At 36.5% G+C, this 22,522-nt stretch overlaps 1 protein-coding gene across 1 annotated transcript in view; it reads left to right on the top strand.

Moving 5' to 3' along the window:
* The first annotated feature begins 10,570 nt into the window (after positions 1-10,570).
* Positions 10,571-22,522, top strand: part of LOC148822767 (ATP-binding cassette sub-family A member 13-like) — a 128,582-nt gene continuing 116,630 nt past the window's right edge. Inside the window, exons 1-9 of the mRNA XM_088929549.1 lie at positions 10,571-10,691; positions 11,405-11,544; positions 11,659-11,772; positions 13,370-13,433; positions 14,151-14,327; positions 14,943-15,249; positions 16,280-16,394; positions 18,340-18,669; positions 22,335-22,404. Coding sequence (XP_088785675.1) covers positions 10,571-10,691; positions 11,405-11,544; positions 11,659-11,772; positions 13,370-13,433; positions 14,151-14,327; positions 14,943-15,249; positions 16,280-16,394; positions 18,340-18,669; positions 22,335-22,404 — 1,438 coding nt within the window. The remainder of the gene's footprint in view (positions 10,692-11,404; positions 11,545-11,658; positions 11,773-13,369; positions 13,434-14,150; positions 14,328-14,942; positions 15,250-16,279; positions 16,395-18,339; positions 18,670-22,334; positions 22,405-22,522) is intronic.

Below are 22,522 nucleotides of genomic sequence, written 5' to 3'. Positions count from 1 at the left end.
CACAGACACAGTCGTATGAGTTATATCAATAGAAAGTCTTATACTACAGTTTGTGCTATAGTACATTAATATAATTATATCGTTATTAATTTCTTTAGATACGCCATTCCATATTATATTCCCTATTAATCCAATTCTAAAAGTATGCTTTTGTTTACTAACGAGTGTATTCGCAGAAAAGATTGAAACGATCAATTTTCACAAAGTATATAAACGTACAGTAATATGGTCAGAAGGAGCACGCAAAAACGATTACAAAATAACCACATCTAAGACTTTGATGCTTTAAATGTTTAGGGAGAAATGGAATACTGGTGTGTATTTTTTCTTTAAACTATTTTCAGTACATAATATGTTTATGTTCCTAAATTAATATCGTTTATGACTTTCAGATGCATTATGCTCCTCTTCTTTTTATGCTCAGCTACTAAAATTTCCCTTTAGTTGTAAAATTCCATATAAATATTCAATATTAAGCGAATTAAAACGTGCACAGTAAAGAGATTAAATGATTAAATCTTACCGACCAATGCAACAAGAGTGCCCGTCGGTCATTTTGGCCAGCCAGCCGCGGTATGACGTAGGTAGTTGCGTGCAGTATGGGTTTGTACCGCGCACTTTGAATGGCTGCATCTGTACTTGTACAGTATGTTTTCAACAACATTAAGTACATACCTTTTGCATATTGCTTAATTTGCCATATCCAACTCACTATGATACACTTGACTTCATCTACATCACCTTATTAGAGAGAGATGAATGAGCACAGGTTGGGGTGTTTTGAATTGCATTGAATATCACTCCTAGTGAAAATCAAGAAAGAGGAACCAACATCAAACTGTGAGAGCATGCTGCTATCTTCTAGCATCAGTGATATGTATGATCTGTATTATTTACAAATCTATTTGGAAAAACATACTGTACATATTGTTTATTGTACTGTACATTCATATCTGTGGGTTGTTCTGTCAAATAATAGTGAAAAAGATAGAGCATTTAAATCATATTACAGGAAATAATAGCTTTAAATTAAGATCCCTTTTAAATTTTTATGTTGCCTTATTCATCACAAAGTTTTATTTTCATCTCCACTTATCAGAGCTAGGATGAAGTCAAGTCAAGTTATTGTGGTGTCTGCATTGTTGTATGAATCATTCTTTTTTTCCAGTAATCTCAGCAAATGACATTGAAAGTAGATGAGTATCCTCTCAACTTACTGTGACTGCAGTTGCACTTTTCAAGCAGTTAACCTGGCCTCCTTTCCTCTTCCTGGTCACATTTTAGTGTGGTGCATTGCAGTGAATAGAACAATTTGATTTTGTCTTTCTAAGTCACGGGATTGCACATGCCAGTTTAGCATTACTGTGGGTCTGTAGACTTAGTTATAGTGGAGTGGTTATTCTGATTTATCACATTGAGTTTTTATTTTTCATGGTTTCTGAATGAAAATGAAACTGTCAACGCCTGCTAAACAAAGTTTTTTTTTTAATCTTGTTTTATATTTGAAGCAACATTATGACATTATACAGTATATAGTGCATTGTATCCAAGATGAAGTTATTAGTTGATGTTTCATAGATTTTCTGTAAATCCCTTCAATTGAAATAAAACAATTTCTCTTCCAAGAAGGTCAATAGTCTATTTTGCTACATAAGAAAATACCTAGCCCGTACAGTTTCTCTAACATAACACTGTGGTTTCAGACTGTAAATAAAACATATTTCTGCAGTTTGGTAGATCTTAATGAATGCATTAGAGAGATGAAATACTGTATGTATTAATTATTTGGTGTAACTCACCTACAGTATCTGAATTTCCCCCAGCCCCCCTCCTCTAATGAGGAGTAAGGAGGAGCTAGGGAGTTTGCTGCATTTGTGCAAGGGTGTAGATGGAGGGGGAGTGCAAGAGAGATACAGTACAGTGGCTATCAAAAGTATTCTCCCCCTTTGGACCTTATTCATGCTACAATATGGAATCATCCATCCACCCATCCATTTTCTAACCTCTTTATCCAGTATAGGATCATGGGGGAGCCAGAGCTCTTCCTAGCAAACAATGGGTGCAAGGCAGCATACACCTTGGACAGGACACCAGTCCATCACAAGGCAGACAGACATAAACACACACTTACACCAGGGCCATTTTTCCCAGAAGCCAATTAACCTTCCAGTGTGTGCTTGTACTGAGGAAAGAAACTGGAGTACCCGATAAACCTATGACAATATGAAAGGATATACTGTACAAACTCCACTCACCCCAGGTCTGGAATTGAAGCCAGGGCCCCAAAACTGCAAAACATCAGTACAAATCACTGCACCACCATGCCACCTCAATATAGAATTGTAATGTATTAAATTTAGATTTTTTGCTATTGATCACCAAAATACTCTATAAAGTCAAAGTGAATACATAATACTAGAAACACAGAAAACCAGCAGGACAATGACCCAAAACATTCAACCAAAACTATTGGAGTGGCTTAAAAACGACGATATTTTGCAGTGGCCCAGTCAAAGCCTGCACCTCAGTCCAATTTAGAATCTATGGTTGAAGTTGAAAATTGGTGTTCACCAATGGTCCCCATCCGACTTGAAGGAGCTAGAGCAATTTTGCAAAGAAGAGTGTGCAAAAATGTGCAAAGCTGGTAGAAACATATCCAAGAAGACTTACGGCTGTAATGTCTGCCAAAGGTTCCTTTATCAAATATTGACTCAAAGAGGTGAATAAATACTATGCAGTTATTTTCTTTTTTTATTTACAATTAATGTAGAAGGATTTACAGAATAGTGTTTTCACTTTGACATTATGGAGTGATTTATGTCAATCAATGGTAAAAAATCCCAATTAAATACATTATGATTCCATAAATCCAAAGCAGTGATTACTTTTGATAGCCATTGTACACGAAGGGAAGACCAGTGTGTAAGACTATATATGTAGGTGAGCAGAAGTGTGAAATTAGGATCTAATCTTTCCCCCAAACTTCTGCCATGAACTTCATTAATTGAGTTATATTAATCTTAACAAACACTGTGTTTTTCACAGTAGCATGTGAGCATAATCATTATTATTTTTAGCACATTTTCCATAATTTTTGAGTGCAGGTGGGATACTGAATTAATGTACAGGGTATTCGTAGGACCTGGTTTACTGAGTGGTAGTACTGGACTTGACTATTTTGTATCCCTCCCTGGTATTTATGTTACCTTCACAGAAAGTGAGAATATTTAGGCAGCACATGCAATAAAGATGAAATGCAACTACAGTACCACTTCATTTGCATTGAACAAATTAAACGTACATACACAACCTAGCATGCTGAGCACAATTAATGACCAATAACCGCGCATGTTTGTACCGTGCATTTTGAATGGCTGCATCTGTATATTCACAATTTGTACACAGATTTCTTAAAATTTCTTACCACATGTAAAAAACACACAAAAGACATAGAGTACCCTGTTTACTTCCTGCTGTATCACGACAAAATCATTTTCCATTATCTAAATAAAAAAAATAATTCTTCTCAGCAGAGTACAGTGCAGCTGTAGACAATGATTTTTGACATTTTATGTCCAAGTGTCAAAATAAATACACATTGCAAATGCAAATGGGATGGTAAATATAGGATTCTTACTACAGAGTCAGTGCTAACAACATTTTATTTTTTGTGAGCATTCCCAATTTGATTTTCTTCTTATCTTACAAGTGCACACTTTGCAGTCTTTGGTTAACTCCTAAAAACAGAAATTGGGGCATTCTACTGTATGTAGCTCAATCAGTAAGATTTTGTTCAGGTGCAGATTAAATACTAGGACCATGTGTCAAGTCTTGTTTTCTGTATGTATACTAAAATCCAGAAAGACTGTCAGGCCCCGCTTATGGTCTGCAATTAAACTGAAATCAAGATCAAGGCAGTGTTCTCCATGACAGGTCTCTGTTCTCTTTGAGCTCAACTTGGGATACCTGCATTAATATTTGACAGGTGTACTCTCTTAGTCAAACTTCCCACCTGCCAGTTTCCCTGGAGCGGATTGCTGCTGGCCACGCCAGCAGCACTCAGTGACACAGTGACCACTGTGGCCTCCCAAGCACTTGCAGGTATGCAGTGCTGTCAGTGAGGAACACAACTCTGCTCCAATTGGCACTGAACCTGCATTATGGGGCCATTTTGCCATTGATGTGTTAAAAGACAATTGGCTCAAAGGTGGGTGGGTTGGCGGAGTCTGACTATATGTTTACTGTGTGAAAGAAACTCACTAATCCCAAATCAGTTGTTTATAACAAAAATAATAACTGGAGATTCTAAATTTATTTAAAAACATTTTTTCTGAGGTTATTCCCAGCCAAAAATAAGTAAATAAATGACTGGATAATTTATCCAGTTAAAAATACGTATTATTGAAATGATTAATTAAAAAATGTTGAGTGTACTTCAATAATGATGTACGTACAGTAAATAGCAATCAAATCATCTACATGTCTGATCTGATCACTTTTCTCAACTCTTGCATTCTACACTCTTGCACCATATTGACTAATGTTCTAATCAGTTATATGATTTGCGCAATGCACATATTCACTTTACACGTGGAATAAATCACATCAGGTTGTTATTAAAATCCACTCTGTGTACAGTATTGTGTACATGTTATCTGTCATTAGCCTAGCATAGTATACAGAATGTATTGCACTTCTAGCTAATGCTAGCTCTATTGTCATTTAAGTAATTCATCTTACTGTATTTACATGATCTTGCCTTGCAAAAGTATTTACCCCTTCCAATGATGTTATAAATTAGGTATACACATTTTATTAAATCAATATTTTGAGTTTTCTCATAGATTTTTTTATTGGATTCAAAACAAGACTTTGACTGCACCAGAAAACATCCTCTGTGTTCTTGTTAAGCCACTCCAGAGAATTGATTTGGCCATGTGCTTTGGTTTTCCAAAGCTGTAACTGCTGCCAAAGGTGCTTCCACTAAGTACTGACCCAGGGAGGTGAATACTTATGCAATCAACATATTTAAGTTTTTAATTTGCAGATTTGTTTAATTTGTTTAATTTATTTCACCCATAAAAGCAGTTAGAGCATTAAGTTTTTATACAAATATTCACTTTAAAAATGTGTATATTTCTTTTGTAACTCAACAAAATGGGTCATCATTGGAAGGGGTGGAATACTTTTGCAAGGTACTGCACATAGTAAGTTCCTGTAGTTAACTGCATCTGCTGAGCAAATAACATATAATATTGCAATATTTTTTATATTACTGTGATATTTTAGAAACTGGGATGATGGCTATTGGGAATCACTTTTAATTATATACACATTATTCACACATTGATTATAAATATACAGTATACAATTTATCGATACAACACAAATACTTATTTTAAATATATAGAATATATTTGTGAATTGATCTGCTGTAATATAAAAGGTTGATTGTTCACTGAGGCATAACAAAGAGAAGAGTTAACATCAGAGTTAAAATATCAACTATAACATGGTCTACCCTATAGGTTACAGAATATCATTCTAATACTTTTATACATACACTTTTATATTCTCAAAGACAATGAAGTATTCAGTTATTTTCTAAACTTTACTAAACATGTTTAAAATAATAGTTTAACTCTTAAGAATTTTAATGTGAATTAAGATCGTTTGGCCAAACTGAAAAGAGCAGTGTTCTCGTAGTGGTTTCTTCAGCTCATTTGCTCTATTCTGACAATGTCCTGGTGTAGACAGAGAAAAGGGGAGCTTTGCCTAGCAGTGCTGAGGACAGTTATCCAAAGAAGTTATTGTCTTGATAATCTTTGGCATTTACAATAGGCTGTGCACAGTCATTTGTTTGGTCCCGCCACAAGTAAATGGGTGGGAGAAACTAGGTTCATCCCGGCTATACATTTTTACTGAATATGCTCAGATATACAGAATGTCAACAAAAAGATTCCAACTATCTTAATTTCGTTGATCAAAAATAACAAATTTGTTTGCAAAACACAAACACTATTTCTACTGTTGCAGAAAGGATATTTTGGGCAGAATTCTGCTCTTTACTGACTTACTTTCTCAGCCTGGTGTATTGGGATAAAGTTTAAAGTCTGATTTGGACTGCTTGCAGTCACATGGTTGAGAAAGTCAGAGTTCCAATTTAGATGGAGAGAAAAGAGAAGCCAGTGAGGTAACCAACAAAGTAAATCATGTATTACCTTCATAAAGCAGGAAATCACAGTGGATGATTGGTTAGGATGTTATCAGGTACAGTCTAGTCCTAGTATCCAGACTCCAGGTCCCTCATTGGTTGATCATACTTTGGGTGATGGACAATGACCTTTGGCCCATTGTCTTGGGCAGAAGGGAAATAGCAAACTGAAGGAAGCCAGGCTGCATTCTACTTTATCTATTTAGGGTGTTTCAAAATGAACACAGTTTTACAATGTTCTTATCTGTGATACATATTTGTCAAGGCAATAGAAAGATTATTAGAAATTCGTAGTGTAATAATATGCCTTGCTGCTACAATAATAATTAGTAATGGCAGCATCTAATAATAGAAAAATAATAAATAGATGAGAACCTAAGTTGCCAAATAACCCCTTCTCTATTGCAAGTTTGCAGCAAGGGTGTAGATGGTGAGGTGGGGGGGAGGCTACGAAAATAAAAACAGTATGTGAAGGGAAGACCTGGGTGAGAGACTTGTATATGGAGGCAAGTGGAAGTGTGAGCAATTACTGTATGATCCAACCTTCCTCCCACAATAAAGTGTTCCATTAATCAACCTTATGTCATGTACACGAGCACAGTTCACTATGAACAATGCATCTAGTTTGTTGACACCAACAGATCTTATGTCTTTAATGTCTATGTGTTATTGTGCAAGATACATTATAAATAAATGCATCCATTTATGGTACAGTAAAAGACAGTGTTGTGTATTATGTTATTTTAGGCAGTGTTATAAGAGGAGTTTTTATCAGGTTCTGAGATTGCTGCATTACAAATACTGAGATTTACTTAATGCACAACTGTTTCCCATACCTTTTTCAATGTTCTTATGCAGTTTTGTGCATCAATGTCCTGTTTTTCTAGGGATCAACATCCATATGGCCAGATTCTATTCATATGAGTTGCAACAGTTTTATTAATTTAAGCTTAGAATTATCACAATCAGCGGAGCAAATTTTTAGCAATCTTAGTAACTTCACCAATTGCAAATGCCCCCTGTCTCCTGAAAAGACAATTCAACATATACAGAGGTGAGTTAACCACATCACATCTACTTTAAAATAGTACTGTGTTTATACAGTACATTTAATTGTTTGTATACTATAATGAAAATGTTAGGTATCATTTATAGACATAACAAAAAACATTTTAGCAGGAATTGTATTTAAATGTTTATAGTAAATAATATGATTACATGATGTGCCTAAATGAATTGATTAATCAACTTTATTTGGTGTTAAAGTATTTGCATTTCATTTGTGTAAGAAATTTAACTGATTTTCAGGACTTTTAGATATTGAAAACAATGGATTGGTTTTACTTGGAATTCAGAGGATTAAGTCAGTAATTGATGTGAAAAATCTGTTTTTCTTTTTCTTTTGTTTTTCTTTTCTTTTTTTCTTTGATTTTACAAATGTTTAGGCCTGCAATGATTGTTCATACAGTACATAAGAAAAGAATGGTATGCTATTTCCTTTTTTCCCTTTGGGCTTTTAGGTTCAATACTTTTCTTGAAGAATATTTCCCTGAAAATACTTTCAAACAGCTTCTCAACAAGATAAAAAACCTTAGTGGTATGTTTTATCTTTTATTCCCTTTCAGCTTGTTACAAATCCTGTATAGTAATGGAATGTGCCAAGATATTATTTTAAAACTTAATTCATTCCAGCGTGCTTAAGGCTGATTTGTCTCTTGTTCAAATATGTTTCAAAGGTTTTAATTATGGATCCTATGGGACTCTTATCTCTGAATAAGACTTAATAATCCAAATGTAATGTGTTATTTGTAATGTGTCAAAGGTGTCTAAAGAAATCCCTACAAAAAGTTTTTAAAACACAAAAAAAGGTGCATAATAGAGTGTACAAAACATTTGACTCATTTCTCACAAACCATTTAATATAAAAAACTGTATTTTAAATATCATAAAATATGGTAGGAATTAATTTAAATTTGCAAGGATATGTTTTTAAAAAACTGCATACTATACAGTATGTATTGAAATGGCATGCCACCTATGCAAATGCTAAACAAGATATAAAAGCAAAAAATGCTTGTCTTTTGAACACTGTCAGAAAACTAATAGAGATAAGAATTTGTGAAGTGAACAAAAGCATTAATTAGGATATGTATTTAATTAATAAAAGTATACATCTTTAAAAATAAAATCAATGTTTCAGACAAAAAAAAAGTATTTCTTCAGCTGAATGTATTGTAATCACAATGCTAAAATCTTGAGGTCCAAAAAGTTTTTGAATGTTTAAACAATAGCATTTTTTTTGCTGAAATTTTTAATATGTAAAAGACAGAATTAGAAGAAGAATTAAAAGTAACTTTAAACAGATCCAGCAAGCCCCTTTGTTGTTATGACTTGGCAGAAGCTAATTAATATTCATACCAATAACGCTTGCAAAGAACATACCAGAGGAATGGATTGGCACCGCCCAGGCTGCACATGTACAGTACTGTACCTGCACAGGCAACTACACTCTCAGAACAAGGTGAAAGACATAGGGTGGCAAAGGCTGAAAATCTGGAACTCAGTAACCACTGTGAAACATACTGTATATCTGGGTAATAACTGAAAAACATCTACAGTATCAATGCCCAAAGTTCATGATAAGTACAGAATTTCATACTTTGTTATACACATACTGTACATTGTGCACCTTAATTTCTTTAGGCTTAGATTGTTTTTTGTATTTTACCAGAATGCTAAAAATAATAATGACAGTAACAGCAACAACAACATTTTAACAACTGTTAAAGTTGTGCACAATAAAGTTGTTTCTGTTTCCAGATTTTAATTTAGGAGCTTGTATACAGAATATAAGCAAGTTCAAATTGCATCTTTGGAACATGACAAGCTTGTCCTTTGAAACCATTGAAAACATCTTGACAGCAAATATCTCAGTATCAAAGGTATGGACAGCTTGTGCATTCAAGGTAGTAACAGTTATATTGCTCCCTTTCAGATGTCTTTATGTCCCTTTATTATTTTTTCATGCATTTGCTGCATCCATTATATATACAGGAGGTTAGAGCAGGTTTTTAGCTTTAAAATTACTCAGCAGCCAATAATCTAAGTTTTACAGCAGAAAAAACGATCATTCGAATGATGTACAATAAAGGTGCAAATTTAGTTTAATTTAAGTTAGTTTAATTTTAATTCCAGAGTTAAATTTCTGGCTGACTTTAATGGTTTTCTTTTATTTATCTATAAATTATGCAATAGTCTTCTTTTGTGAAGCAATTGTTGAGATGTTACGGATCGCCTTCTAAACTTTATAATACAGATGTTTCTTTGCACTATGTTGATGTTTTTAAAGAGTAAAGAATTCTAATATATTGATCTGACTAACCTTCATCTTTCTTTAGATTATGACAAATACTCTTGCAATCTCTCTGGCTGGGAGTTGTGATGAAAACTCACTTAGATTGCTGTTGTCTTTCGCCAACAACAGAAATATCTCACACAGTGTTCAAGAACTGTGTTCACTGTCTTCAGATGACCTGTTCTTTCTCATCTTATCACTTATTCAGCACCTTGATATACGAAGCATAATCTATAAGGTACAGGACTCATTTTTGGATTGATGTCTTAATCCAAAGTAGTCTGTTATTAAAATGTCGAATTTCAATAAGAGTGATTGCTGACAATATTTTTTCCTATTTCACATATTTTAGATAATAGATATCTAAAACATACTCTGGGTAAAGGTATTTTTGTTAAGATATTACTTATTCTTTCAGTGGGATCAGTGCAATTCAATTGCAATTAATCATCAATTCTGGCAAGCAACTACAGTACCTAGAGGAAAGGTTTCTTTGTACCTTTCACACCACTGCATTTTGTTTTGTCTGTGTCTTCGTTCATGTATATGAAATCCTTATGTCAAACATAACAGATTGTTCAAAAATTCAGGATCCCTAAATTATGTTCCATACATCCATGCTCAAAAGAGTTCTTATTTTGTTTTTTTTTTTCACACCAGGCCTTTGTTCCAGTATTCATGCCAATTGAAGTCAAGCAGATCATGAGCCATGTGTTGGAAATGTTTTCTAGTATCACTGAACTTACCACTAAAGCTCGTCCAATCCTACACCGCCTTCCAGGGTTGCTGACATCATTGACAAATTTAGAATTGCCTGGTATACTACAGTTCCAAGAGGTACAATAATTTACATTAATAACCTCAATCATCTAATAATTTATTATAATTATGATATTCATTTCCTAGACTTGGTAAGTATTTATTGCTTACTTGTATTTCAGGCATTGGCAGGCAGTAGATTAAAACCATCTTCCTCTAGCTTTTGGCACACAATATCCAGCATGGTTTGCAAGCAAGAAGTGCCTTCCGTGCTTTCTGAGAGTATTGTGCTAGCAGAGCTGCCTCAGATTACTGAACTATCCTTGGATGATATTCAAAAGTATGGAATTCCCCCTAATTCTTGTAAGTGACTTTTATATTCATAATCCAGCTTTGCCACATACTGATAGGAACTTGAACAACTGAGAAAGAGAACCCGGCACAGGATTTTCTGTCTGAAACATGATCTCAGATAAACCAGTACAGTACTGTACAGTAGAGTCTTGCAAAGGTAATAAGCCCTTTCCAAATGTTTTTATAATTTTTAGTCTGAATGCTTGCTGTCATTACACTTTGAGTAGCAGTTAGTATTTCTTATTTACACAACCTATTGCACACATTCTAAACAACAAAAGAAGAATAAGTAGCTAATATGAAAGAAAACTACAGAAATATCCTTGTCTCTGTAAGGTCCGTCAGTCAAGTAGTGAATTTTGAAAGATTCAGCAATGAAGACCACGGAACAATCAGAGACAATTAGCAAATCAATACATTGGTTATGAGGCCAATAGCAACTTTGGAATAGTGACAGAATTAATTATTGCATAAAATGTCCAATAATCAACAATATCCAGGCCAATCCACAATATTACTTTATATTACTGAACTAATATAAAACATCTCATACCCTGCATGGGTTTGCAATAAAACAATGCATTGATACTGCAAACAAGATAATAATGAAACTTTCTTGTCTGCATACAAAGTTTCTTCATTGTAGTTCTTTTTCTCATTAGCAGGGACTCTGAAGTTCACCAATTCATGTTATCATTGGTTTCCTTTCTTTTTTGTCCTAGCTGCCTTTTGTCTGGCATTTTATCAGGATATCCTGCAGTCTCCAAATGGAGCTTTTCTGTGGACCATCCTCAAGCCTTTGGTACAGGGCAAAATTCTGTATTACCCACAGATTGCCGAGACACTACAAATTCTTCAAAAGGTAGGTGAACATTTTAATAGGAACTCTATTTGCGTATTTGTGTACATCTAAGACAAACATATTTTTGTTATTAATATCATAGCCATTAAATAATCAATCTTATATTTGTGGTAGGCTAACTCTACTTTTGAACATATCCAAAAACTGAAACTCTATGCAGAAGCATGGCTGAGAGCCTCGGGCATGCTGGGAAAGAAAGAGAGCATCTTTATCGTCAACCAATTTCAGGTAAGGAAAATACATTGGTTTACAAAAAAAAAAGTGCTTTTAACATATTTATACAATTGCTTTCGGTAGTAAGAAAAACACAGAATTGTGCTCTGCATTCAAAGTATAACATTCAAGGATTATGGAAAGAACAGACGAGTTTGTCAATTGACCTGTCTTGTACCTGTCTTGGCCTTTGGTTGCTAGTTATTCACCCATCCATTTTACAACATAAGCAGGTTTGTTCAAAGACCCACAGCTTTTCCTCAAGCAATTATACATTTGTAGCGCACACTAGCACAAAAGGGGAATCTTGACCAAGGTGTGCGGTGAACCCCATATGCCCAAATGCAAAATAAATTGTAAGTACAAAGGAAAGAAGTTACCAAATTAAGAGAACAGACAGACATTCAAAACATGAATAAACTAAAGATAATGATAATAATTAAAACATCATAATGCTACGGTTATTGATTGGGAAGTTGCTATTGAAGTGTTATAATGTAAGGAGAAGGTTCAGCATCTTGCTAGTGTCAAAATTTCCAGTTCTTGGGAGCTTCAAAGCAAGGATGTTTTTGCTGAGGTGTAGGTGTCTGAGATTCACTGATCAAAGCAATCCTAAGGTTTACCTTGGTTTGCCTTAGTTAATTCAGTTCTTGATAAATCATTAATACAGGAGCACTGCATAAAATCAGCCAGGTAAAGAGGAGGAAAAGGAGAGAGACATAAAGTTTCTATTTTAATTTAAAAAATGATATGGATATTCTTATACAGCTTCTTAAAAGGCTAGATAATAAATTAGATAACTGTTCTTTAAATTTGGAAAGGCAGATATAAAGACTGTGAAATCAGAGGAGAGATTGGTAGCTTACAGGAACAGACAGATGTTTCAGTGAACGCCATTAGCAAAAAGGTAGAGTTGTGTGAGCCTAGAAATAGGGAGAGATTGGATTGTCCACTGACCAGGAGAGAACTGTTTTGCCTCTGGATAACACTGATAGTCTCTGATAGTGTTCAGAGATCAGGGGTAGAACAATACTCAGTTCAAGAACAGAGTTTCAAGCACAATGCTCTCTTAACAAGGTTCAAATACTTAACTTAAATCTTGTCTGTATGGATGATATAATAAAAAAATAATAATTTGATAGTGATGGAAGTAACAAAATGAACAAAATGAACGTTGTCCTAAGTCTGCATGGTTACAGGGGTTACTGGCTGACAAGAAGGAAAAAACAAGGGGGTCACTTGTTAATGCTGGAATTTGTTGGACTAGACATTCAAATTTATCAGTTTTTGGGAGAATTGGAGTCTGTCTTTATTCCAAATTTCACTTTAAACTAAAAAATATATTCAATAAATACATTAATAGCATTATACATTAATACATGATGTGATTTCTACAGCAGTGTGAATTGTAAAGAGATCTATTCTTTATAAAATTGTAGACCAGAATGATGTGAAATTGTAAACTGTCGTTGTCTTAGCAATGCTAATTTCTGTATTCTAATTTGTTTTTCTTTTGTTTGATTACAACAAAGGGATATTCTACCAATGTAAGGAACTGGAACTAATTTATTAAGCTTTCTTACAGGGAGCCTTTCAACATATTTTTGTTCAGAACTTTGTTCAAAGCCATTTCAAAATTGATTTGGACATGCTGGCTGCAGAACTTCAGGATTATGGTAATTGTTATTATTATTATTGTTGTTGTTGTTGTTGTTGGTGGTGGTGGTGATGTTGATAGCAATTGTAGTAACATGGTTGGCTTGTTATAAAATGTGTAACTTTGTATCACAATTTACTATACAGTAATTATATCTCAAAACAAGCTAATTACTAATTTAAATCCTGTGTATACAACCTGCATTATAACTTGTCTTATAAATGCAATTGTGAATATAATTTTCTTTTAATAGTCTGGTTTTACATTTTTATTTTCTTGTCTATTTTATAGACTTTATATTGTTGTGCCCCTGCATATCTTCCTCTGATTACTGAGAAAATGTTAACAGCAAACTCTAGATAATATAACAGTAATAAAAAAAACATAAAATAGCTAAGCCATCTTTCTGATGCAGACTAGAATTTATATAACAGACAAAAAAGAAAAAAAAACACTACATCTATGATTATTATTTATTCGAACCCTTATGGAATGACTGAAAATTTATCATGTAAGTAACACATTTTCAAAGGGTAAAAAATCACCTCTGCAAAGGGCTTCGAGTGATGATAAGAAACATATGTTTTCTGAACATGTTCTGGGGTTTACATTATCTCCTTGAAGAAACACTCAAATTATGCTGGAATAAGACATGTAATAAAAGTAGGAACTACTAGTGATCATTCATTCAGGAGGTCTTCTTTACAATGACTTTGCAATATATGCTGCTTTTTAGAGAAAGCAATAAACAAGACATTGAGTAGTCCAGTAACTGAGAAGATTAACGTGCTGTCTGAGATGATGGTAAACATCTCAGCTTGTGTATCTCTGGACCGTTTTTATGGATTTGATTCTCTTGAAGAAATGGAACAAAAAGCACAAGAATTAATGCGACAGAATGACTTCCTAGCTAGTAAGTATAATTCCAGTAAGTAGTGTTGTCATATAGACCTTTCCATCCAGAAAATCACACTACACACATTAAAAACCACAGCATTTCCTGTGTGTCTGCTCATATAAATCATAAAAAATAACCTCAATTTGAATGAAAAGATGAAACTGCTGTCATAAGGCTGAGGCATCTGGATCCATATTTCAACTCAGTAAAATCTTTGAGGGTTATTGCAACTTACTCATGCAGTGTAATGAAGTTCATCACATTGTAAACACAGAAATAAAATTGCATAATGCAATGCATCCATACTTAAAATTGTGTGTACAGTACCATACAGTATGTGTGGCTGGGGGATCACAGTGTGTCATGAGATTGAACTTTGGTGTCCAAGCCACAATCTGTCCTGGGTCAAATCTTGGGTCAAGATATACTTGAACTTGGCCTGTGCTTGTCATATTGTATGCCACATTGTACTTCATACTCCAGAGTAGTAATGCATGTACTGTATATTACAGGATGAGGATTTATTGCAGGATGAGGATTTCATTGCTTAGCCCACTTTCCTTTGTGTGTTTTTCATTGAAAATACCCAAGTACAACAATAATACTGCTATGATTTTTTCTCCTAAAAAGGTGTGATATTCAACATTACTGGGAGCAACAAATCGTCTGCCCCTTCTCCTTGTTCACTTCCACCCCATGTGAGTTACACCATCAGGACCAGTGTGTTCCACAGCATGAGGACAGACCAACTGCAGAACCCAGTGTGGGCAGTTCACCCCAAGACGGTGCCCATGGCCAGCTTCCGATACAACCGGATCTTCATTCCACTTCAGGACATGATTGAACGAGCAATTATTTCAGTTCAGACTCAGAAGGACATTACTGAACCCCTGTCGGTTGTTCAGGCTATGCCATACCCATGTCACGTCCAAGATCAGTGAGTATGTGTTAGGAATTAGTAGTGAGGACCCTATGCAGAAAACCAGGGAGATCTCCAGAGATGTACTATAGTTGACAGAACATTCTGAGGTCTGAAAGCTGAAGGTAGACAAACCGGTGCAAAATTACAGACCAGAAGCGAAGCCGTAAACCGAGAGTCGAAACCAGAACGAGAATCAAAGTACCAAAACCAAAACCAGGAGATGTAGTCGAAAACAAACCAGGATCAGGAAGCCAAAAACCAAGTAGTATCACGAGGATCTAAGTAGCTCTAGCCAGGAAGAACCCTAATATTGAGCACAGTGGAGAGTGTGAAGCAGCATTAAACAGGCAGGGGTAAATGAGCTAATTGGGAACAGTGCTGGAATGCGAGGTGGAATGCCGATTCCTCAGGGGGCGTGGTGTTACAGTATGGTTCTGGCATTGCACTGTATTTCTGGTGTTAAGGCCCTTTTTTGAAGATAATTAAAATAATCAACAAATAACTAAAAATAAATGTAAAATAATGTAATAGAGACATAATAGAGAACTGTAGATTTAAATAGATTTGCAGATGTTCTCTAAATTATCAGAAAATCGAGGTTTACATGAAATACATTACAATAACAAATCACATGCTTTAATGTTATTGAAATTTGAAGAACCTTCTTGTAAAAGAAGTTGAACACATTTATTTGTTGCTGAGTTAGACTTCAGAACATACTGAAATGCTAAGAAGTGTGAATCCAGGATTGAACATCAGGGGCAATTAGTCGGGTGAGAAGGGGTAATTTTCAGAAATAGACTATGTACCATCTTGCTGAAATTGTTTGATCATTTAAAAAATTTAGTCCTTGTTTTGGTGACCATTCTTTAGAATATTTATAATCAAGACTTAAATCTATTTGAAATTAATTACATTTTCTGTTTTACAAGTGATTCCATGCTCTCCCTTTTACATTCTGAAGAAAAGAAGCTGTTCCTGTAAAAATTAATGATTTGTTGTTTTTTTCTCCTGTTGGCCTTCTTCCAAATTCTGTCCTTGTCAGATTCCTGGGAAGCCTTGGGTTTTTATTCCCCTTGTTAATGATGCTGGCTTGGATGATCTCAGTTGCCAGCATGGTTCGACAACTTGTCTATGAGAGGGAACTACAACTGGAAATGGTGAGTAATCCTTTTTTAATATATGTATTATTAATTAGAATAGAAACATACACCATGAGCATTGCAAGAAACTCCTTAATTCAAGACTGATGCATTGGCTTTATCGTAAAATTACAAAATATCTGTTCATAAGAAGAAAAAAAATTAAACCATGAATACACATGCACAACAGTAAGTTAGTGAGTATCACATCAAATGTAAGACTTTTAATTTAATAGGAAATTATTTGTATTCAGGGTTAATTTTTATTTGAGCCAGTAAACCAATGTAATAGAAATGGGGGGGGGGAACTGGCCCTACATGTACAGTAGTACGTTAGTACAACATCAAATGCCAGACTTCTCATATAAACGGAAATTATTTATACTCAATGTTAATTTATGCTTCAGCAGATAAGGTTTTATAGTAATATAGAATACAAAAAATAAAACTCAGATATACAGTACTGTAAATTTCGATATGGGTAAATATGTAAGAAATGTGTTTTGTTTTGCTTCGTTAAAAATAAAGCTGTGTTGCTAAAAATACTTCTGATGTAGCAGAGGATCCTGAAATAATAAACAGAATCAATTATGGCTAAAATGACAAGTTGAACTAAATTTATGCCATTTATAAAAAAAGAATGAGTTAAGGGAAAACTAGAACATTTGAGGCTCTTTTTAAATCTTTTAAAGCCTGAACAAAGTGAATATTTATAACTATTTAGGGCCATTCACTGAATCTAAAACAGCAGATCACATATAAAAATCATGTGTATACTGTAGTTAGGAGTTAATTTTAAAAGAAATTCTTGAGCCTTGGCTAGAAGTGAGGCAAAGTGAGGTACAGACAAGATTGTGATTCCCTTACACTAAGGTTGTTCCATCCATAACCTGCCCCAAGATTCCCCATACAGTTATATTCAGTGTTGGAGTGTAAACAGGTGGTTAATGTGTGACGTTCCTCCACTGCCATTCTACAAGTCAAGGATGATCTGCCATACATGTACAGTACTTGTGCCTTTCAACTTCCATTTAATGAACAAACCCCAGCCTCCAGGTGGTCCAGCACAGCTCACCTATATATATATATCTTTATCATTATATATTAACTATATTAATAAAATGTGGACTGCTTTTTCAAAATGATTGCCAGCAGCTATATCACCCTGCAATTTATAACTGGTAACCCACTGAAACTCAGCAGGTGTGAGGCTGGTCAGCACCTGGGTGAGAGACATTCTGGGAAAGATAAGATTGCTGCTAGAAGAGGTGTTAGTGGGAGTACTCATCCTGCAGTCTGTGTGGGTCCTAATGCCCCAGTACAGTGATCGGGACACTATACTGTAAAAAGGTGCAATCCTTATAATGTTAAACCAATAATCTGACTCTCCATGGTCATTAAAAATCTCAGGGCATTTATTGAGAAGAGCAGGGGTGTTACCCCAATGTCCTAGCCAAATTTCTCTCTGGCCTGTATCAGTCATGGCCTCCTAATAATCCCCATTTATGAATTGGTTTCATCACTCTGTTCTCCTCCCCATTGATAGCTGATGTGTGGTGAGTATACTGGTGCACTTTGGCTGCCATCATCATCTAGGTGGGTGCTGTTCATTGGTGGTGGAGGGGAGTCCCCAATATATTTAAAGTGATTTGTCCAGAAAAGAGTTATATAAGTTTAAGGAATTTCAAAATGCAGAACTCTGGAGGGGTCAATGCTACTTTTAACTACATTTCTATATGACACATGCTTATAGTATAAGCATGCATACAGTATGTGGAAACATATAAAACATATACAGTACCACCCCAAAAAGGTATTAAAGCCCTGCCTCTGTAATATAGTGATAATCATGTAATATGTTTTCCAATTATAATTGTCTCTTAATAACCACAAACATGCAGACAGGTGTGTATGTTGTACTATTGTAAATAACTGGGTGTATTATCTAATTGATTTTTCTTAGTATTTGGAGCTGATGGGAGTCAAGCCAGGCACCCATCTTATAGTATGGCTGCTGGAGAACATGGTCCTTCTGGCAGCCAGCAGTGCCCTTCTGGTCATCATCTTCAAGATAAGTGGGATTCTCCCCCACAGTGATTCCCTCCTCCTATACCTCTTCCTTCTGGACTTCGGAGTGTCGATCATCATGTTCAGTTACCTCATTAGTGCTTTCTTCAGCAATGCCAATGTGGCAGCTATGTGTGGCAGCCTCCTGTACATGATCACTTTCTTCCCCTTCATGATCCTGGTGGTACTCCAGAGTCGACTGTCCTTCTCTGTCCAGACTCTCATTGTGAGTGTCCTTCGTCATATCAAACATGTGTAAGAACTAGGAGGTTAATATAAACTGTTTAGTTCCCAGCAACAAATTGAAAATCACACCAAATCAAAACATATAGCAATTTAAAAAGTTTAGTAGATTCCATGCCATTTGTAAACTATGAATACAAAGATTATTAATGTATGTAGTATACTACACACAGTATTTTTCTTCTGGAAATATTTTTAAAAATTAAAACATCTTTTTAACACATTTCTTACATGTACAGTGTACAGTGGATACATAAAGCTGTGATATATCTTTATTGTGGTTTTGGAATGTTTTACACAACTTAAGCTCTATTTAAAGAGAAAGATACTTCCAGTTGATGAATACTTCAAATTTTATTTTTTTAACTCCTAAAATGAAATGTATTTAGCAGATTTTCTTTTCCATTGACATCCCCTCTGTAGCAGATTTTTCTGAATTTAGTTTAGCTGATTCAGATCAACATACAAAAATTAACAGCTTTAAAACAACTTCTTGTTGCCTAGATCCAATCCCTGTCTTTTACCTGAAAGCTTGCCTGCTAGACAGCTGCCCTTTAATTTTCAATATTATCAACAGTTCCCTTTCCATGGGTCTGCCCCTACTGCTTTAAAGTCTACATAAATCACTCCAATACTAAAGAAAACTGGCTTGGGTTCTGACATAAAGATGAACTACTGACCAACTTCAGTACATTACCATTTCTATCTAAAGTTTTTGAAAGTGTAGTTGCTGTAATGCCACGGCCAGTTACAGCCGCGAGGGTGGTGATGCATCAGATCCCAAGCACAAGTGACCGGAGAGCGGTGGAACACTCAAGGAGACCTGACTGATTGAGGGCTAGGATGCTCCGGGAGAAAGGGAAAGGTGAAAACAGAAAAGTGAAAATAGAATAATTGATTACTGGCCAGCAGGGCTGAATTACCCCAAGCCAGACAGTAAAGGAAAAGAAGAAGGAAAAAACAGAACTAGCTGGCAGAGCAGGGAAGGCCCCAGCCGGTCAGCAAGAAAAGAAACCAAGTGTAGCGCAGCAGTCTGGGAGATGCTAGCTGTCTGCATCCCTGCCAACCAAAGAGAGAAACTGACATGGTAAAGTGCCAGCACCGATTTAGACTGCTCATTCCAGCCTGCCGACCAGAATCTGGGACCCTCTGCTCCAGGATGGAACTGGCTACTGAGCCGCCAGAAGGAAAGGAGTCTGCACAGATCTGGGAGGCAGCCCTCCAAGTAGCCAGGGGTGCAGGCCAGAGACCCACAGGCTGATGCGCGGGACAGGAAAAGGAGTCTCCTAAAGGCACAGCTATGCTTGCCCCAGGGGCTTTACTGAGAGAAGAGGTTTTGTAGAGCTGGCAAGACAGGTGGTCCTGTCACGGGGTCCAGGAGTCAGTGATTCAAGGTGTACACCCTTATGGGGGATCTCCTCCGAGACCAGGTCAGGCATGCACTGTTAGCATGGTCTCCCAGGTTCACTCTGACTGACAGAATCAAATACCTATGCATCCTCTGGACCCAATGGGAGAAACATTACAAAAGACAGAAGGCAAGGACCCGTCCTTAGATCCCTCTTAGCTTTCAGCACAGCTGCAGGAAGCAATCCCAGTCAGAGCCTGGGAATCCTCAGCAAGACCAGGCTAACAGTGAAATGTGCTCCAGTCAGAGCACACAAGGGATGCCTGGCTCCCCAGGAAGTAACAGAAGACTATGCTGGGAAACTGGAGACTAGGGAAAAAGGAGAAAAAGATAAAAACCCAAAGAGCCCAAGAGACAGGAGGGTGAGGAAAAGAAAACAAGAGAGGAAGCAGCCCCAGAGAGGCGCAAGAAGGACACTGGAAAGAAAACAGAGAAAAGAAAAAGTGCAAGGGACAGGACTTTACGGAACAAAACTGGGCCGTGGGCAGAGGTGAGGGGACTGCACAGACAGAGCCCTGGATGATGGAAACTGCCTCCTGGATGTGGGATGGAACCTCCGATGAGAGGCCAGCAGGGAAGAGTCCTGGGATCCCAGGGCAGAGGCCAGGAGACAACGAGCAGTCAGAGCTAGAGCGCAGGTGCAGGGCTGCAAAAGGACAGTGGACAGTGAGAGCTCCCTCCCAGATGTGAGATGAAACCACAGGGAAAGAAGTCGAGCAGAGAAGAGTCAAGGAATCCGAAGAAGGAGACCAGGAGCCTCCGTACAGTCCAGTTCAGAAGGTGCAATGCACAGCGAAATCCTGGAGTGGAATGAATGATGAGGAACAGGGAAGTAGGGCTGCATGGGAAAGTCCTGGGGTCCTGGATGACAGAAGCTGCCTCCTGGATATGGACAGAACCACAGAGATGGGAGGCCAGCAGAGACAAAGTCCAGGGACCCCAAGTCAGAAACCAGGGGCCTCGAGTCCGGTTCAGAAGATGCAGTGAAGAATGAATCCTGGAACTGGAGTGATTTGGATCAGAGTCTGAGCAGAATGCCTCAGTGGCGAGAGGTGGATGGTCAGCATCCAGTCCTGAGATTTCTACCCTGGAGAATCAGCCCGTCAACAGAACCGGGCATCCTCGACTATGGAGCAAAATCCTATGCCAAGCTCCAAGAAAAAAAAGAGAATGATCGGGTATTTTAGTCTTGGAACGGAACCCATCTGCTGAGGCCCGAGGAAGAAGGGGAATTCAACTTTGGAGTTTAATCCTGGCTATGACAACCAAAGACAGGGATACAGAGGGGCTTCGGGATCCAGGGTGAGATGACCACCCTGAGAGGCTGCTAAGACAGGAACAGACTAGATGGGAAAAAATAAAAATGGAACAGAGAAAAAAGTGCTGACATGAAAGCTAAAAGAGGGTGAAAAGAACAATGATGGAGGAGGGCTCTGGCTTTGAATAGACAAATTCAGTAATTAGTAGGGAATGGAATAATTGGTAGTTAAAGGCAGATTACCTAAAGGGGATCTGGTTTATGCAACAAGCCCTGAAAAACCTCTCTTATTAAGATCTCTTTATCATCTTAAAATATTTATATCAATGTGTGATGTTCAGGGCTTGATTCAAACATTTATAACATAAAGGCTTGATTCCTGCAACTCTTGGCTTTATGGGCCATAACACCCTCCTCAGAAAATTGCAATATGTCCAAAACTCTGCTGTTAGACTCACACTAGACCCTGGCAGCCTACAGTATAAATCATACTCTCAAATCTCTTCATTGGTTGCTTATAAAGTCACATATTAAATATAAGAACTTGAAACTGACTGAAAAGCAAAAATAATCTGGTTCCATCATACAGTTCTGAATGCCTTCATGTACAGTATACACTACTTCCCATAGGCTGTTTCAGCTGAGGCTGGACCTATGCTCATTGCACCTGGGACTAAATGTCAGACTGTTGGTGGCTGTGCTTTTTCTGTCGCTGCTCCATTTTTATAGTAAGCCTTTCCAGCAACCCTTCTAGAGGAATATTCTTTAACTTTTTAAATCTAAACTTAGACCTTACTGTACATACAGTATGGTATTTACTAGGGCCTGTGTCCATTTGTCTAACAGATTTCTACTTTGTTTATTTTTTTATTTTTTTCATCATGTACAGCATCCTATTGTTTGGAAAAACATTATTATTATAGTTATTATTATTAGTCTTTGTAGTAAAATCACAATCCTCATTTCTTCTCTGTCCTTGTAGTGCCTCCTCTCAACAACTGCTTTCAGCCAGGGAGCTTATTATCTGACGTTTTTGGAAAACAACAGAGAAGGTATATTAAATTATGAGCTATCCTCATTATTTTCCCTTGAGGTAAACTGTCTATTTTATAATAAAGGAATTAAATGGAAAATTTGTCCATAGTGTAACTGTATGATAAAACTGGCACA

This window comes from Atractosteus spatula, chromosome 12 (assembly GCF_055471065.1).
Source record: "Atractosteus spatula isolate fAtrSpa1 chromosome 12, fAtrSpa1.hap1, whole genome shotgun sequence".
Taxonomy (NCBI): domain Eukaryota; kingdom Metazoa; phylum Chordata; class Actinopteri; order Semionotiformes; family Lepisosteidae; genus Atractosteus; species Atractosteus spatula.
This window is presented reverse-complemented; position numbering and strand designations above follow the sequence as displayed.